We start from the raw sequence: 20,513 nt of genomic DNA on the forward strand, positions 1-20,513 counted from the left end.
GGTAAAAATTGTCAATATTTCACGAATATTCAAGTTTGCAGGTGGAACCTGAAGGAAATCAGCTGCAAATGATAGTTCATTTCTCAGTGGATCTAGTAAATCTGATACACTTTCTCGTCTCTCATCATTGCCAACTCCTAACTACCTCCCTTTTACTTTTAGCCAATTTAGTGAATGTGATGTTAAGAAGAACTTAGTTTCCATTACATCGAATGCAGTTGGAAGCGATGGTGTTAGTCGAAACATGATCATCCCCATTATTGATGTCGTCGTCCCAATAATAACCCACATCTTTAATTTTTCAATTAATGCAGAATCTTTCCCCGTAATATGGAAAGATGCACAAATTACTCCCATTCCTAAAAAATCCAACCCCTCCTCATTCTCAGATTATCGTCCCATCTCTATTTTAAGCTTCCTCTCCAAGGTGTTTGAACGATTGGTGCATCACCAATTAAATTCCTTCCTTTCTCAAAACAATGTCCTTAATCCTTTTCAGTCCGGCTTCCGTTCAGGCCATAGCACGGTCACAGCGTTAATTAAAATAACAGACGACATCCGTTGGGGTATGGAAAAAGGTGAACTTACTGTGTTGACACTACTCGATTTCAGTAACGCCTTCAACACCGTTGACTTCGACATATTGCTAGGAATACTGAGTTCACTTAACATATCTCCAGGAGCTATTGGCTGGTTTCACAGTTACTTGCGTGGCCGACGGCAGAGGATACGCATTGAAGACTCCTTCTCAGCGTGGTGTAGCACCAATGCCGGAGTCCCGCAAGGTGGCGTCTTATCTCCACTTCTTTTCGCCCTATTCATTAACGGCATATCCCAAAGCATTTCATGTTCCTACCACTTGTATGCCGATGACCTTCAAATATATTGTCAATCACCTCCACAAGAACTGCACAATGCAATATCTAGGATGAACTGTGACCTCAACAATATCTCTGACTGGAGCAAGTGCCATGGTCTTAAGGTCAACCCTACGAAGACCCAAGTCGTACTGGTTGGCAGTTCGAGGCTGAAATCTAAAATAGACTGGCTTCAGCTACCCCTCATTGCTTTCGATGGCGTTACGATTCCTTTTGCTGACAAGGTCAAGAATCTAGGCATCTTTATCGACAGTAATCTGACTTGGGCGCCACAGATCGGTGAAGTCAGTCGGAAAATTTTCGCATCATCCGCCAGTTTGAGAAGACTGCGTAATTTTCTGCCTACCGCTACCAAAATCTCGCTTGCACAAACTCTTCTACTTCCGATCCTCGACTACGCTGACGCCTGCTATTCAGATATCACAGAGGAGCAACTTAATAAGCTTGAGCGCCTTCAAAACTTTTGCATACGTTTCATATTTGGTTTACGCAAATTTGATCACATATCCGAATACCGCACTAAGCTCAAGTGGCTCCCAATCCGCCTTCGCCGGAATGCTCATATTCTCTCCTTACTCTACTCTGTGCTGTTCAATCCCTCAACACCGGCGTACCTTAAAGAGCGCTTCGTTTTTAAACTTCACGCAGACAACAGGCCGATGAGATCCTCACAAAGGCTTTTGTTGGAGCTTCCAACGCACACCTCTGAGTTTTATGGCAACTCCTTCACAGTAACCGCCATACGGCTGTGGAACTCACTGCCATTGGAAATCCGTTGTGCAAAATCAGCTTTTGCTTTCAAAAGACAAATAAAGGAATATTATCTGTCCATCATTTAATAGTACCTACCTACGTATAAATCTTTATATAAGTATATGGTATGTATGTATATAAGTATCTATTATATTTGTATGTATGTATCTAAGTATTTATTATTAAAACATAAAAAATATCACTAGTATTTAAATGCAATACGTGTACACCTTCCTCTTCTACTCAATAAGTCTCTCATTCACCCAAAGGTTGCCTGGAAGAGATCGCTTTTAGCGATAAGGCCGCCTATTGTGCTTACTCCTTTTGTAATTTAATGTATGTTGTGTGTTTTGTTCAATAAAGTTATATTGTATTGTATTGTATTGTTCATATGAAAGGTATTATTAATACCTAGAAATATTTTTCAGCAATTTCAGATTAAATGACTTTTGGTGAATATTCAAGGGGAACATCAGAAAATAAAAGTTAGCAGCCCAAGATTACCATTTTGTATGGGGACACCAAGATGCCATAGACCTGCCAGCATCTCACCTGATTTATTATGTGTGTTGACTCATTATAAAACACTGACAGAAGTTTCATCAACATTGAAACGGTATAGTAGGTGTCCAGGAGCCACTTTCTGACAGATTTTGGGTAAAAATTCACAATATTTCACGTATAATCAAGTTTTCAGGTGGAACCTGAAGGAAATTTGGTGCAAATGATAGTTCATATGAAAGGTATTATTAATACCTAGAAAAGGTTTTTAGCAATCTTAGATTAAATGACATTTGGTGAATATTCAAGGGGAAAATCAGAAAATAAAAGTTAGCAGCCCAAGATTAACATTTTGTATGGGGGCACCAAGAGGCCATAGACCTGCCAGCATCTCACCTGGTTTATAATGTGTGTTGACTCATTATAAAACACTGACAGAAGTTTCATCAACATTGAAACGGTATAGCAGGTGTCCAGGAGCCACTTTCTGACAGATTTTGGGTAAAAAATCACAATATTTCACGAATAATCAAGTTTGCAGGTGGAACCTGAAGGAAATCAGCTGCAAATGATAGTTCATATGCAAGGTATTATTTATACCTAGAAACGGTTTTCAGCAATTTCAGATTAAATGACTTTTGGTGAATATTCAAGGGGAACATCAGAAAATAAAAGTTAGCAGCCCAAGATTACCATTTTGTATGGGGGCACCAAGATGCCATAGACCTGCCAGCATCTCACCTGGTTTATTATGTGTGTTGAGTCATAATAAAACACTGACAGAAGTTTCATCAACATTGAAACGGTATAGCAGGTGTCCAGGAGCCGATTTCAGACAGATTTTGGGTGAAAATTGTCAATATTTCACGAATATTCAAGTTTGCAGGTGGAACCTGAAGGAAATCAGCTGCAAATGATAGTTCATATGAAAGGTATTATTAATACCTAGAAATATTTTTCAGCAATTTCAGATAAAATGACTTTTGGTGAATATTCAAGGGGAAGATCAGAAAATAAAAGTTAGCAGCCCAAGATTACCATTTTGTATGGGGGCACCAAGATGCCATAGACCTGCCAGCATCTCACCTGGTTTATTATGTGTGTTGTCTCATAACAAAACACTGACAGAAGTTTCATCAACATTGAAACGGTATAGCACGTGTCCAAGAGCCACTTTCTGACATTACTTATCATCAGTTTTTTTGTACTTACGACAAAAAAACTGTACTTATAGAAAAAAAACAATACTCTTATCAGTATCACAAAAGGTCATCTTTTCAGCCTTAGTCTTTCCGCCATACAATACGCATGACGCATGACGCAGGTGTGAGCCTTTGATGGCATGCCGACTAGTGATATTTTATAGTTGGGAACCCATTTACCTACCTGCCTAAAACAAAGAGTTCATCACACCACAACAATAGAATGTCCTAACTTATTACCTGTTGCGAACCTAAAGAATTGATTATGGTTATTTTTTTGTGCGTTAGTATACAGAATATTTTTTTACCTTTGATCGTAAGCCGACTTGCAAAAGTTTTTATTGACAAGACGTTCACCTGGCAAAATAATGCTATTGTCTCTCATATTATGTTATTGCGATTCAATGTATCTTGAGTATAATTTTTGTTTTCTTACCAGTGCATGAAAAGTAATTTATTCTGAAATTGCTGAAAACGGTTTCTAGGTATTAATAATACCTTTCATATGAACTATCATTTGCAGCTGAATTCCTTCAGGTTCCACCTGCAAACTTGAATATTCGTGAAATATTGTCAATTTTTACGCAAAATCTGTCAGAAAGTGGCTCCTGGACACCTTCTATACCGTTTCAATGTTGATGAAACTTCTGTCAGTGTTTTATAATGAGTCAATACACATTATAAACTAGGTGAGATTCTGGCAGGTCTATGGCATCTTGGTGCCCCCATACAAAATGGTAATCTTGGGCTGCTAACTTTTTAGGGTTCCGTAGCCAAAATGGCAAAAACGGAACCCTTATAGTTTCGTCATGTCCGTCTGTCCGTCTGTCCGTCTGTCCGTCTGTCACAGCCGATTTACTCGGAAACTATAAGTACTACAGTGATGAAATTTGATGGGAATATGTGTTGTATGAACCGCTACAAAAATATGACACTAAATAGTAAAAAAAAGAATTGGGGGTGGGGCCCCCCCATACATGTAACTGAGGGATGAAATTTTTTTTTTCGATGTACATACCCGTGTGGGGTATCAATGGAAAGGTCTTTTAAAATGATATAAAGTTTTCTAAAAAACATTTTTCTTAAAGTGAACGGTTTTTGAGATATCAGCTCTCAAAGTCGTAAAAAGTATGTCCCCCCCCCCTCTATTTTTATAACTACGGGGTATAAAATTCTAAAAAAAATAGAGGTGATGCATGCTAATTAACTCTTTCAACGATTTTTGGTTTGATCAAAGTATCTCTTATAGTTTTTGAGATAGGTTGATTTAACTGTAATATTATATTTGCTGCTACGGAACCCTTTGTGCGCGAGCCCGACTCGCACTTGGCCGGTTTTATTTTCTGATCTTCCCCTTGAATATTCACCGAAAGTCATTTAATCTGAAATTGCTGAAAACCGTTTCTAGGTATAAATAATACCTTTCATATGAACTATCATTTGCAGCTGAATTCCTTCAGGTTCCACCTGCAAACTTGAATATTCGTGAAATATTGTCAATTTTTACCCAAAATCTGTCAGAAAGTGGCTCCTGGACACCTTCTATACCGTTTCAATGTTGATGAAACTTCTGTCAGTGTTTTATAATGAGTCAACACACATGATGAACCAGGTGAGATGCTGGCAGGTCTATGGCATCTTCGTGCCCCCATACAAAATGGTAATCTTGGGCTGCTAACTTTTATTTTCTGATCTTCCCCTTGAATATTCACCAAAAGTCATTTAATCTGAAATTGCTGAAAACCGTTTCTAGGTATTAATTATACCTTTCATATGAACTATCATTTGCAGCTGAATTCCTTCAGGTTTCACCTGCAAACTTGAATATTCGTGAAATATTGTCAATTTTTACCCAAAATCTGTCAGTAAGTGGCTCCTGGACACCTGAAATTGCTGAAAACCGTTTCTAGGTATAAATAATACCTTTCATATGAACTATCATTTGCAGCTGAATTCCTTCAGGTTCCACCTGCAAACTTGAATATTCGTGAAATATTGTCAATTTTTACCCAAAATCTGTCAGAAAGTGGCTCCTGGACACCTTCTATACCGTTTCAATGTTGATGAAACTTCTGTCAGTGTTTTATAATGAGTCAACACACATTATAAACCAGGTGAGATGCTGGCAGGTCTATGGCATCTTGGTGCCCCCATACAAAATGGTAATCTTGGGCTGCTAACTTTTATTTTCTGATGTTCCCCTTGAATATTCACCAAAAGTCATTTAATCTGAAATTGCTGAAAATCGTTTCTAGGTATAAATAATTACTTTCATATGAACTATCATTTGCAGCTGATTTCCTTCAGGTTTTACCTGCAAACTTGATTATTCGTGAAATATTGTGATTTTTTACCCAAAATATGTCAGAAAGTGGCTCCTGGACACCTGCTATACCGTTTCAATGTTGATGAAACTTCTGTCAGTGTTTTATAATGAGTCAACACACATTATGAACCAGGTGAGATGCTGGCAGGTCTATGGCATCTTGGTGCCCCCATACAAAATGGTAATCTTGGGCTGCTAACTTTTATTTTCTGATCTTCCCCTTGAATATTCACCAAAAGTCATTTAATCTGAAATTGCTGAAAACCGTTTCTAGGTATTAATTATACCTTTCATATGAACTATCATTTGCAGCTGAATTCCTTCAGGTTTCACCTGCAAACTTGAATATTCGTGAAATATTGTCAATTTTTACCCAAAATCTGTCAGAAAGTGGCTCCTGGACACCTGCTATACCGTTTCAATGTTGATGAAACTTCTGTCAGTGTTTTATAATGAGTCAACACACATTATAAACCAGGTGAGATGCTGGCAGCTCTATGGCATCTTGGTGCCCCCATACAAAATGGTAATCTTGGGCTGCTAACTTTTATTTTCTGATGTTCCCCTTGAATATTCACCAAAAGTCAATTAATCTGAAATTGCTGAAAACCGTTTCTAGGTTTAAATAATATCTTTCATATGAACTATCATTTGCAGCTGATTTCCTTCAGGTTCCACCTGCAAACTTGAATATTCGTGAAATATTGTGATTTTTTACCCAAAATCTGTCAGAAAGTGGCTCCTGGACACCTGCTATACCGTTTCAATGTTGATGAAACTTCTGTCAGTATTTTATAATGAGTCAACACACATAATAAACCAGGTGAGATGCTGGCAGGTCTATAGCATCTTGGTGCCCCCATACAAAATGGTAATCTTGGGCTGCTAACTTTTATTTTCTGATCTTACCCTTGAATATTCACCAAAAGTCATTTAATCTGAAATTGCTGAAATCCGTTTCTAGGTATTAATAATACCTTTCATATGAACTATCATTTGCAGCTGAATTCCTTCAGGTTCCACCTGCAAACTTGAATATTCGTGAAATATTGTCAATTTTTACCCAAAATCTGTCAGAAAGTGGCTCCTGGACACCTTCTATACCGTTTCAATGTTGATGAAACTTCTGTCAGTGTTTTATAATGAGTCAACACACATTATAAACCAGGTGAGATGCTGGCAGGTCTATGGCATCTTGGTGCCCCGATACAAAATGGTAATCTTGGGCTGCTATCTTTTATTTTCTGATGTTCCCCTTGAATATTCACCAAAAGTCATTTAATCTGAAATTGCTGAAAATTATTTCTAGGTATAAATAATACCTTTCATATGAACTATCATTTGCAGCTGAATTCCTTCAAGTTCTACCTGAAAACTTGAATATTCGTGAAATATTGTCAATTTTTCACCCAAAATCTGTCAGAAAATGGCTCCTGGACACCTGCTATACCGTTTCAATGTTGATGAAACTTCTGTCAGTGTTTTCTAATGAGTCAACACACATAATAAACTAGGTGAGATGCTGGCAGGTCTATGGCATCTTTGTGCCCCCATACAAAATATCCATTAACCAACAAGGGCGTCGGTAAGTAAACGTCGTATTTTTTAGTATTTATTTATTTTAGAACATATTATAGTGTTTATATGAATACCTAGCATTGTTATTCCAATTTTTTGGGGCTTTTTACGTGTTTTAATTGATAATGTATGCAATGACTGAAGTGACCATCTTAATTTGGTCGGCTATTCAAAGGCTGCTAACTTTAGGCTGCTAACTTCACACACCTAATTCTTGGTCCTCGGAGACTTTGTTTCGAGTGTCGCCCTCATCCATCTTCCCTCCCACGGCCTAGATATTAATTAACCTCGAGAAGAGCCTGCTTGAGCGGCCTAATTGCAAGAAAAAAAAGTCTTTCCAACATCAGCTTCGGTTATTAGTTATTTATTAGGTACTGAGACTAGCAGAATTATTACTTAGCTGCTAGAAAAATATGCTGATGAGTTTTTATGTGTGTTATATACTCTCGCTATTACTACCAGTTAGGTATTATAGCGAGTAGTAGTAATAGTATTTTATTGGTAGTTGGTTAGTTTATTTTATACTAAAATTTAGCTACAATTACTTTAGATAGGGTAAACTACCCTATTGTTGACACCCCTCCATTTATTGACACAGCGCGGAATAATTAAAGAAAACAAGACAACGCTTCGTTCTATTTAGTTATACTTATCTTTGAATGCAGCAGTAATAGTTATTCTGTAATGGTAACACTCGGCAGTCATTTTTACAGCAATGGCTGACCAATAAAACATAGACAATTCGTGCCTCTCCGTTGCTTCTTTAAATTCCGCCATCTTGGATCGCTTTGTGCAAAGGACAGTGGCTACTTTAGGAATAAATTTGCTAGTATTTCTTAAAAAAAATGGTTAAATTTGTTATTTGGTCTGAAAAGGGAACAAAATTCCTTTTCCATTTCTTACCTCAAAAACCACTTATTTTCGGTTTTAACTTCGAATTTAGGTGGTGTCAATTATAGGTAGCACTTTTGGTATATTTTCCTAATATTGACATATTGGGTCAACAATTGGAAGGAATGTTTTTTGTTTTCATTCTAATATTTTAGCTTTTTCCGGTAGTATATCCTATAATGATCACGTTGACACTATTTAATCATTTATCCCACACGAATTTCCAATTCATGACACAGTGTCAATTCAGTGAAATCCAATTATCGACATAGTGTCAGTAATCTATTTCCCTATTATTGACATGTCTATATATAGGCAAAGTGTCAATAATTACGCTCATAAACGATAAATATTTTTATGGGAGCTTACCATAAAAGTGGCAGTGAGAAGTGAAGCAGAAAAAAACTTTTTCTGCTTCACTTCTCACTGCCTTTCTGCAACCTATATGAAGTCGTCTGACTATCAGGTGGCCTGCCAACTGCTCTACGTCCACCTGTCATCATTTTGCCTGGCCAAAAGTGTCCTGCACACTTCCCACTCAGCTGAATCCACCTCGTAATCTGTTTAAACTGGGATTCTGACCCGGCGGGTAAACAATTATCAAGATAGGTGTTAAGATTCACAAAATTTAATGATATCCAGCTGTATCGTTCGTTTCGATTGGGACACTGGACATTACCTTAGTCTTGAACATGTTTATCTACAGGCCAACCCTCAAGGATGCTACGTGTAGTTCTGCGAGCATAAACTGGAGATATCAGAGGCATATTCATGATTCTTCATCAAAATAAAGATGCGACAAAGCTACACCACACTTTTTCTTTGGCCTTTCTCTTCCAGCAAGTACTTACCAGGTCTAAGATCAGCCTCGGTCCTGACGGCCAAAAAGCATGCTATGTCACGCTTGCCTGTTCGTTACCTCCACTCGAGAACTCGATTACTCCAACTGTTTTTCATCTTGGGTGGCTGGCCTATTGGCATCTCACATTGGATCTCTGATGGATTGATTACACCAGTTCAGTCCACATTACGACTTTATATCGGTGGACCTGTTAGCCCAGCTGTGACCACGTTTCTGAACCATATGGCATCAGCAGCAGGACGCACTAGCTGGAACCTTTGAAAAATGCCCAGGAGATCATGAGACGAAGCAGCCTAACTCAGTGGGACTAGTCTGCTAGCATTAGCATTAGATGCAGTATATATGGTATGTCAGACAACTAGCTGATGACTTATGGTATGTGACACTTATGGTGTTTCTATATATCACCGTGATATACCAAATAGAGAACCGGACCCATGGTACCCTCCCAAAGGTTTAATTCCTGTTTAGAACGGTTTTTATTACCTAATATCAAGCATGTCAATAATTGGTACAGGAGGTGTCATAAATTGGAAAACCCGTGTCAATAATTGGGAAATAGGGGTTCTTTCAAATTTATAGCTGATAATAAAAAACTAAGACTATAGGGTCATTGTTTTGTCAAAAATATTATAAATGAATATACACCTGAGACCGCTACGGAAAAAAATACCACAATACTAATATTTTATGCGTATTTATGGCCAGTTTTGCAGACGACTCGTCTTAAAGTGTCGATAATTGGGTAGTTTACCCTATTACTTTTACCAATTCAAAATAACATTTATGTATTACTTCGTGCGTTTGAATGTTCATTTGGGGTCGTAAGTTGTAACAGCTATTTAGTCAATTCGAAAACTTTAGATAGACAAAGAAACTATGAAGGTCAGTTCAATTAAAAGAAAACATAATTAAAAGTAATATTGACATTGAGTGCGATTCAGAAGGCAGCATTCTAAATTTAGTTTATGTCATTTTAAAATTAAGACGTGCTGCCTTCACAATCGATTACACGATTAATTTCTTACCAATTCGTCGAGTACTTCATTCTACGAGGTTGAAATATGCGTCAGCACTGAGAAGATAAATCTGAAGTGGACAAAATGGACTCTGTTATTATTAGTCTACTCCACTGTGTCTAGACGGAGATTGGACGGGACAATCGAGCGAAACTATCAGTTTTGGACCGATATAATAAATCTTCCTGAAATATACACATCACTGCCACTTATCGAGGAGGTAGATACATACATTTTAGTTTTTAGGAATGAGTTTGCTTGTCCTACAAAAAGTGTGATAATTTTGCGTTTTTTCATCTAGCAAAAGCTTGAAACTGATCCGTAGAGCAGGATATTGACTTACTAAGGCCCAGTTTCTCACCATTCGGTTAGGTCATAAGACCTCGGTTTGGTTACATGATGGACTGTTAAGGTTAGTGAGTGTCCCACCATGCTAAATCACAGGGTTAACTCCCCCAGTCAGAATATCGTTAGTCGCTGACTGCCCGGGCGCGCCGGCCATATAGGTACTGTGATGGCTCCTTTGGTTCGTAGATTACCAATTAATAACTTCAATCTTCATGTTAACTAGTCTTTTTCGTACCTACTGAGCTACAAGCCAGCCATTTAATTAACTTTTAATCTTTATTAGCGAACATTTTAAAACATGGCACCGAATTTGAATAACAACTCGCATGAATGATGTGTCTCAGCCAACACCTTATAGGTACTTTCCTATCTTCACTAATTAATCTTGGAAGTACAGGAAAAAATTCACGTAGGTACCAAACTGCCAGGCTTGAGTAAGTGTATGTAGTATGTACAGTAGAGAAACTTAGAGAGACATTATGACCAATAATATAGATACAAGTACATAAGTATAGCCACTTATATTCCTATAAGAATTAAAAAAAAACTATTGTAACAAGACTGCTAACCGTTTTCCCGCGAAAACAAATCGCGCGCCGAAAACGGTTAGCGTCCCACGCCGCCGCGCCGTTTTACTGCGCAGCTCTACTGCGCAGACCGCGTCCCGCGTCCTCCCCTTCACCCGCGCGCACCCCGCGCTCGCGCCACCGGCCGGCCAGCGAAGCCCGCGCAGTCAGTCGGCGCCAAACCGTTTCCCGGCTGGATCACGCTCGCTCTTGTGCCGCTTCGGAAATTTGATTTTACGCAAGACTACCACGCTTACCTAATTTACCTACTAGTTGTGCATAGTGACCTCATAGTGGCGCCCAACTCGCGGAGACGCGTGAATGTAAGTGTGTGCGAAGAAAAAATATGCTGCCGAAAAGGGAAGAGCGAAGCGTCGTGACCTCGAGGAAGACGAAAGCAGCGGCACCGCCGGCGAGACCACGGTAATGCCCCCAGGCGGCGGCGCGCCCGCCGAGCATGCGGCGCGTGGCCCTCCCGCGGCGAGCGGCCTCCATGCCGCGCCCGGCGCGCCCTACGCGCACGAGGAGCACGCGGCGTGCGGGCCCCCTGCGGTGCCCGGCCGCCCCGCCACGCCCGGCGCGTCCTACGAGGACGCCGCGCGCGGTCGCCCCGCCTCGCCTGGCCCGGCTGGCCCGCCCTACGCGTCCTATGAGCACGCGGAGCGCAGCCGCCCCGCCTCGCCCGGCGCGCCCTACGCGCACGAGCACCACGCGGCGCGCGGGCCCCCTGCGGTGCGGCCCCCCCGCAAAGCCCGGCGCGTCTTCCGAGGACCGAGGACACTCGGCGCGCGGCCTTGACGACGATGACGACCGCAGCTGCACCGGCGAGAGGAAGGTGACGACCCGCCCCGGCGCGCCCAGCGTGCCCGCGGCGCGCGCTCCCGCCGCCTCCCCCGCCGCGCCTGATGCGCCCGCCACGCACGACGCGCTATACGAGTACGCGGCGCGCAGCCCCCCCGCTACACTCGACGCGTTCGCCTGCGTGCTGCTGGACACCGTCGCCAAGGCCGCCAAGACCAACCGCGTCTTTATGGAGAGGACGGTGATGACCCGCCCCGGCGCGCCCAGTGTGCCCGCGGCGCGCGCTCCCGCCGCCTCCCCTGCCACGCACGACGCGCCCGCCACGCACGACACGCCCTACGAGTAAGCGGCGTGCAGCCCCCGCGGCGCGCATATTCCGCCGCTTCCGCCGCTATACTCGACGCGTTCGCCTGCGTAACGGCGGCGCAGCTCTCTGTCTTCATGGAGAGGACGGTGATGACCCGCCCCGGCGCGCCCAGCGTGCCCGCGGCGCGCGCTCCCGCCGCCTCCCCTACCAGCACACGGAGCCCGGCCGCCCGCCTCGTCAGGCAGAGCTGGCCCGCCCGGTGCCTTCTGGGAGCACACGGAGCCCGGCCGCCCGCCTCGTCAGGCAGAGCTGGCGCGCCCGGTGCCTTCTACCAGCACATGGAGCCCGGCCGCCCGCCTCGTCAGGCAGAGCTGGCCCGCCCGGTGCCTTCTACCAGCACACGGAGCCCGGCCGCCCGCCTCGTCAGGCAGAGCTGGCCCGCCCGGTGCCTTCTACCAGCACACGGAGCCCGGCCGCCCGCCTCGTCAGGCAGAGCTGGCCCGCCCGGTGCCTTCTGGGAGCACACGGAGCCCGGCCGCCCGCCTCGTCAGGCAGAGCTGGCCCGCCCGGTGCCTTCTACCGGCACACGGAGCCCGGCCGCCCGCCTCGTCAGGCTCGGCTGGCCCGCCCGGTGCCCTTCTACCAGCGCGCGGCGCGCAGTACCCCCGCGCGCGCAGAACCCCTGCGCAGACCACCCCACCGTCAGTGTTCACGAGGACGACGAACAGTTTAGGGGGAGGACCAGGGCTGTCACCATGCTACTCCGAACGCGAGGGCGCTTAGTTCGGACTAGAGGGGGAGGATGTAACAAGACTGCTAACCGTTTTCCCGCGAAAACAAATCGCGCGCCGAAAACGGTTAGCGTCCCACGCCGCCGCGCCGTTTTACTGCGCAGCTCTACTGCGCAGACCGCGTCCCGCGTCCTCCCCTTCACCCGCGCGCACCCCGCGCTCGCGCCACCGGCCAGCGAAGCCCGCGCAGTCAGTCGGCGCCAACCCGTTTCCCGGCTACACGCTCGCTCGCGCTCCTTGCGGACATTAAGTTTATTGCTTTAAGATTACCTCACTTACCTAACCGTGTCTGTAGAACCTGACAATATAGTTTACATTGTGTTTTACCCTGAGATTGTGTTATTCCCTACTACTCCCACGATAGGACCCTTCTCATACTATTGATTTTAATAATTTTAGTTTAAGTAGCGAGAATGGGCATAGTATGTTTTGCAAGTGCCAGACTAGGCCATGACCGTTTAAACATTTAAATACATATTCCCTTTTATCCTAGAATTCCTACAATATCCTCTATAATATTCGGATATTGGATACAATACCATAACAAGTAACAACACAATAAGAAAACAGCACAAAAAATGACTGATAATAATATTTGAAAGAGTAGGTAATTACTAAACCATCTCTTCTATCCGTTGTTCAACTGTAACATGATCGCGAAACTCTCCATTATTATGCAAATTGCAGCCATTAGCCAGAATTCGATATATGAAAATTATAACTCGACAGGTCCGTTTATTGGCCAGTAATTATACTCCACGAGCCCGTCACGTGATCGCAAGTTTAAATTAAATAACAACCGCTGGCAACACTGTAGAAACTGGAGGGCCACTCTCTAAATCGACGAGAATAGACAACATTTAATATTTTTACCCTATATTTTATTAGCTACTAGCTGTTCCCGCGCGCTTCGCTTCGCCTTAAAAAGTTTTCCCGTGGGAATTCCGGGATAAAAAGCCTATGTTCTTTCCCATGGTCTAGACCGTATATGTATACCAAATTTTCTTCAAATCTGTTCAATAGTTTTGGCGTGAAAGAGTAACAGACAGACAGATAGACACAGTTACTTTCGCATTTATAATATTAGTAAGGATTCGGAAAAAATATTTAAAACTAGAGGACCCGTATTTTTTACGTTTTTATATACATTTATTTCTGCATATTATTTTTAACTTTAGGTTAATTATTTTAAATCCGGAAGTGACGTCACATTTTAGGCTCAATTTTGATTTTAGTCAAGTTTTAGTTTTTTGTGGCTTTTAGAGCTAAATCTCGTTATTTTATAGTTATTTATGTCCATTGTCACGCCATTGGCACTCTCGAGTACAACGAGATAGATTCGTGTTTAGCGCTGCCGTTTTGTTGTCGATTTGTCGAGAGTGACCCCTTTAACTTTTAACACAGCATTTTCAATTGTAACAAATTAATAGTTGCCTTTTACCTTTCGTGTTGGTAACACCAAGTTTTGAGAGCTGAAAGTAAGGCAAATTGATTCTTGGTCTGATAAAGTGGCACTTAATTTTACGACACTTTATGGCTGTGTAATTGCTTGCGGTTATAGTCGTAAGAAAGTTACAGGCTATTTAGTTACAAAGCTGTTCGGTTTTATTGTAGTACTGAATTTCCGGGTTTGCGCTGATTTTCAAAGGGTTTTAGGAACTTAGGGATTTATAAATACCTATGTAGGCATAATGTAGCATTATTACGGAAATAATAAGAAAGGAAATATTTGTGTGTTAAAATAAACTTCAATAAAATACTGCATATTTGTAATTAATTATTAAATTAATTACAAATATACAGTATTTTATTGAAGTTTATTTTAACACACAAATATTTCCTTTCTATAGCATATCCTCAAGCATAGTGCACAAAATGCCGATACCAAACAACCCCAATTTTTTTAAACATTTAATTTAAAATTTGATCAAAATATTAACGTTTTTAGTTGGTAATATCCTGATGCTCTATTATATGTACGCCAATGTTGCAGAAGGCGTCATTAACCTAGCCTTTTCCGCTTAGAAACAAATTTGTATTTTTCTCAGTGGAACCTTTTCAGACACTTTGGCAGGTATCGGCACCGCCAACACTTCAGCTAAATATAGATATATCGTAAATCTTACTACATGCTTCATAATATCATATCAAACTAAGTACACTCACGGGCAATGACCGTTTAGGAGGAAAAAATTAAATATAACGAATTGGTTTTCATGCCTTGTAGGTATTCAGTGGCGTCCCTCATCTTCTAATAGATATATCATAGAGTTTACTGATCTTTCAGTAACTTTATTTATGAAGTAGTTGCTAAGGTGCCTTGATGTTCTTAATTGTACCTTTTGCACTGCAAATATGCTGAACTATATGGAATAAAAAGGTACATCAACACATGGAACGACAACGGCAAGTGAAACTTTTACATTGCTCGCGAGTGTAAAATCAAATTTATAATTAAAATATGTAAAGCAGTTGGTGACCAATTAAGATGAAGAAGGATGTTACAGTGTCCGTCCCCCCCCGCCCCTCGCCTTGTCCGAGGTAGCACTATGCTTGAGGACTCTCCAAATGTTCCGGCGCCAAAGATATTAATTATATCAGAGGTAGATTGAACATTTTATAAATAATAAAGTGAAAACCTCGTTTTCTTTGTACTTAAGATAGATACGATTGCGTTCTGTATAAGTTGAATTCATGTTACATGATACTGTATAAAAGTTTCATTTCCGTGAGACAGAAAAAAATTGTGATCAGATTCGTTAGAGACCTAATTATAAACAAAAGCGGACATACAGCCAATAATAAATATACCGGTGCCCTAATCTCCACGCATGGCAGGCGAATTGCATAAAGGACTAACATTTTACAACAAAATGCCTATATTCATTATTCATTACCCAGTCATCAACCCAACAACTCAGCAGACAATACAACACCCTTGCTCTAAAGTGTTACAACTGAGATTTCACTCTCGGACAGCCGGCGGCGATGAAACAAAACATCTACGGAACTCTCGAGCGATTGTAATGGACTTCGCCAACCACAAATGAGGAAGTTTTCGGGCCACTGAAATCTTGCTGAACCCTACTTTTGTATTTCAGGTTGCCAAGGGCTTAAACTGGTTCAAGTGGCCAGTTGGTGAATTAAGTTATTTATTTTGCAGCGAAGCACGATTTAGTTTAAGTGAGACTTTAGAACGAGGGTTAGGCGGGGATCATTCGTAGTTTAAATCTTGCGGTGAAATTCAAAGGTGTTTTCAGAAAATCTGTAGCAAATTTTGGTACTCTATGGTTTTACCTAAACGTTTGACAGTCGATTCCACGTTTCTATAATATGGTATAAAGTTTATAGGTATTGTTTGCATCTGCTCTATCTGCAGTCCCACCTCCTTATGTGACGATGACAGCATAAATGCATAAAATTAAATGGTCGAATCCATAAATACTTGATTAAAAATTTACGTAGGTATTCAAACTCGCCCTTGTCGATGAAATGACACAATGGTACAGCTCAAGTAATGAATCCGACTTTTTCATAGTAACTGCCCAAAAACTTACTCTACTTACTTACTCGCAGTAACTTTTGTATGAGCCTGAAAGGAAACGTCAGCCTGCCATGAAGTTACACAATGCCGCGATGTCTTTCACGAACTTTGGAAACTTTTGTTGGTGTGTTGCGTAGGATGCACCACCACCTATTTTATCCATAAGGAGAGTTATATGTTTGCGTTTTTTGTTGTTGTTTGTCTAATAATAATAACAACGGTACAACGAATATAGTAATAACTAGGCAACTTTAAGACAGTTGCTGCTGAATGATTGTAAAATTCATAATATAGACGCGTTACAGAATTACATATTATCTAGCCGAACTGAAAAAGCGAAACATAGCTAATAAGAGTTATAAAATATTCCCGAAACAACAAAAGGCAACAATAAAGAGGAGCACAGCCAAAATGCAAATGGCGTCTGAAGTATTACACAGCTCATGAATAAGAAGTGGCTGAGATTTCTCAAGACACATCTTATCAGTGCACTGTTGTAGGATAAATAATCATAAACGGAAAATTTTACTTAACAAGTTTATGATTCGTACTTCTGTTGTATTTTTACAGTCTTTTTTTTCAGTTTAAGGGTGACTTGCACCAAATATTTAATCAAACTTAAAATATCGCTGTCTCGCTTTGACAGTATAGTGTCAGTGCAAGCTAGCAATAGATTTAATGTTGGTATGGTATAGTTGAGGACGTATGGCCAAAATATGTTTGTAATCTGACAATGGACCAAGGCAGTGTCGGAGTGGTGGCCAAGGGAGGGACGGCGACCAGTCGGTAGACCGCCGACCCGTTGGTCCGATGACATTAGGAGAGTGACTGGACCAAACTGGATGAGTGTAGCACAGGACCGTGGGACTTGGCATAACATGGAGGAGGCCTATACCCTGCAGTGGGTTGACATAGGCTGATGATGATGATGATGATGAATCTGACAATATCAAATGAAGTTTTTAATTTCTTGTCTTTCTAAACTTAATATTATATACTCTGTGTAAATTTATAAATTGTTAGTACATATATATATATATATATGTACTAACAATATATAATATATATGTCGCAGGCAACTGGTTTAATCTCCTGTTTGATTGAACCACTAGCCCGTTCATTGGATGGCGCTATTCAGTTGTATGACTAAAGGACAACTCGTCAAGTCGTTGATTGTAACGTTCGACGTCTTGACTGAACGTCATTCAGCGAAGTCGTTGAATGGGATATAGTATAGCAACTTTGTAATGTCTGGTTAGGGTGAACATCACCAGACAAGAGTCAACAAAAAGACTATGTTACAAAGCTCTTATCTCACAAATTAACTAAACAATAACAATAAACGTACCTTCATATTGTTGTTCATAATTATCCAGTTTCGCCACTTTTTTTCTTTGAAATTATCCGCCCGCGGCGTAATAATAGGTAAATCCATGTTTTCACACTATTTTAACACAAATAACGCACTTTAAAGCTAATTTATTTGCAAAAAACTAACAATATAGGTGCTTTTTGTGTCAGCTGTTAGCTGTTAGACGCCATATTTGTTTTATTCACCACCTGACTGATTTTAAGTCAGCTAACTAGTTGGACGTTTTGTGACGCTTGTACAATCAACGTTCGGCCTAGTCATACAACTGAACAGCGCCATCCAATGAACGGGCTAGTGGTTCAATCAAACAGGAGATTAAACCAGTTGCCTGCGACATATATATATAATGTATCAGTGTAGTTAGTACATATATATTACACAGTACAATGTGTGTAGTGTAAACTCAAAACACATTAAATTACTTACATTTGTTTGCGGTAACATCTTGGTATTGTTGGAAATTGTACTCTATTCCAACCAAAGTAAATTAAATCATTTATTTATACAGACAGATTCAACACTCGACGTAGTGTATGTGATTAAAGACTAGTTTCTCATTTGAGAAGCCTACCTAAGCATGAACTTAAGTCCTGCTTAATGAAAATTCATCCGACCGCGGCATGTCATCTTGTAGTTTTCAGCAGTAGCTACACGCGCATTCCACCAACCACACGAGTTCGTTATTAATATATCTACGTCGATAACGAACCCGTGTGGCGGCCGCAGTTGTGAAACCGGCGGTAAGTTTTCTATAATCCATAGTTTATTTTAAACAAAGTTTGATTTATCAACCAATACCAGACTCTTGCTCGAATTTAAAATTAAGTATGCATGACACCTAAGTCCTAGTCTAACCTTCCTAAATTATTCTTGAAAATAAATACATATATTATTAATTTGTTTAACATAAAATAATACTCATCCTAAATAAAAAACGCCAATCAAAATAACCATTCCATATTCTTTGTGAAAAATGTATTATGTAAAACAATTGATAATACTTTTGATGTTCCGTCGAAACAACTCCATTGAATTGAGTTTCCTTGTTGCGCTCAAAAGATAATATTAGCCGAGACAGTTTAATGGAAATATCTAATATTCTATTTACATAATTGAAACATTTGGGAGGTCAAATAATGTATGAGAAAGATTTAAGAAACATTGTCATAGTAATATAATTAATGATTAGTTTGGTTGAATAGAAACATGTTTCAATAATTATACCTGTACGTTAGGTACAAGGTTAGGCACCTATATTTTTATATTGCGGAAACATTAAAATATTATTACGGATTTTTATGGTGTTTAAACTTAAAAACCTTAGGATCTAAACCTAAAGATAGGTGCGCCGACGAGCAAAGCGAGGAGGAGCGTGTTAGGTGCACATAGATATCGAAAAACAAAGCGGAGCGTTTCAAATATACAGTAAAAATATTGTTAAATATTGAGATTAAGCAACAACTGGCACGGTCAGCAATTGGATGGGTGACCGATTTCAAGTGGTTCTTTTCTGGACGCTTCCGTGCTTCGGACGGCACGTAAAGCCGTAGGTCCCAGTTGCTGCTTCGGCAGCAGTCGTTAAGCCTAGTCAGAGGCCTTCGGGCGGCTTGAAAACATCTGACAGTCGGGTTGCCCACTTATCCGACAACTTCAGTGCATTGTACTCATAAAAAACGGCGATACGGCTCGCGACCTATCATGTGAGTACAAATGTACAGTGAAAAGCGATATTGTTTGTATACGGATTATGCTGTTAAAAAACACACTATTCCTAATAGATAACTATTTCTTGTTAACTAAGAAACATTCGGGAATTTGTATTTTCGGAATATTAAAACTTCGGGATTCATAATTTTAACAATTCGATATAATAAAAAATCGTACTTTTGAAACATCGAAATAACAATATTCGGAAAATTGACTTTCGTCGTTTTAATAAATGTGTTGTTTGAAATTTCGTTTATAACCTATTCGTGATTTTTGTAATTCGGAAACTTAAAATTTGGAATTTTGAATTATTCGGAACCATGAAATTCGAAATTTTAATAACGTTATTTTCATAATTGTAAAAAAATAATTCGGAATTATGAAGTGTACCGCATTTTTAGACAAAATAATATTTACGATATACCTACGTTGCTAGGTTGCTACTAAATGAGATCATGCCAATGCCATACCATTTTTGGCGCAACGATACTTTGGCCAAACGTTACTATGCAATACGAGATTACGGAAATAAATCTTAGGCCATCAAAGGTAGAGCCGATAATCTACAGTTACAGGACACAAACAATATGCGGAGTAATAGCTAGCTTCGGCTCCGCAGCCCATTGTGCGTGGGGCAAGGGCTGGAAAATTAGGGTTCTATTGAATTTGCCCCCAAACGGTTCCGTACTTGCTCCGGGACAATCTAGTTTGCTAATACGATATTAGGATCAGGCGTGTAACAGGAGTGTATATTTATACTTTATGTAGAACGTGCTATGTACGATTAGTACGCAGTGTGTACATAAAGCGAACAAGTTAATAATAAATAGGTATGTGCCGAACCACCCATATATATATGATATATATAAAGAAGTTCAATATTTCTTGGCTCCTTTACAAAATAACAAATCGTTTTAATACATAGAGTTTTTCTACGTCTTAGTAAACCTATACAGGGTGTTGCAAAAAGGGTATACTAAGCCAAAACTCACATGTGCAGCATGTTATATCTAAGCCCGAAACTGAAATAGAATTTGAAAATTCGCGAAAAAAAAAACATTTTCCAT

General features: G+C 40.5%; 1 protein-coding gene across 1 annotated transcript; it reads left to right on the forward strand.

Annotated features, from left to right (window-relative positions):
• The first annotated feature begins 11,350 nt into the window (after positions 1-11,350).
• On the forward strand, positions 11,351-11,722 carry LOC119691502 (collagen alpha-1(I) chain-like). Its single transcript, XM_038109116.2, has one exon. The coding sequence runs from the start codon at positions 11,351-11,353 to the stop codon at positions 11,720-11,722; it is 372 nt and encodes a 123-aa protein (XP_037965044.2).
• The last annotated feature ends 8,791 nt before the right edge of the window (positions 11,723-20,513 follow it).

The sequence above is a fragment of the Plutella xylostella genome, chromosome 8, assembly GCF_932276165.1.
Source record: "Plutella xylostella chromosome 8, ilPluXylo3.1, whole genome shotgun sequence".
Lineage (NCBI taxonomy): Eukaryota > Metazoa > Arthropoda > Insecta > Lepidoptera > Plutellidae > Plutella > Plutella xylostella.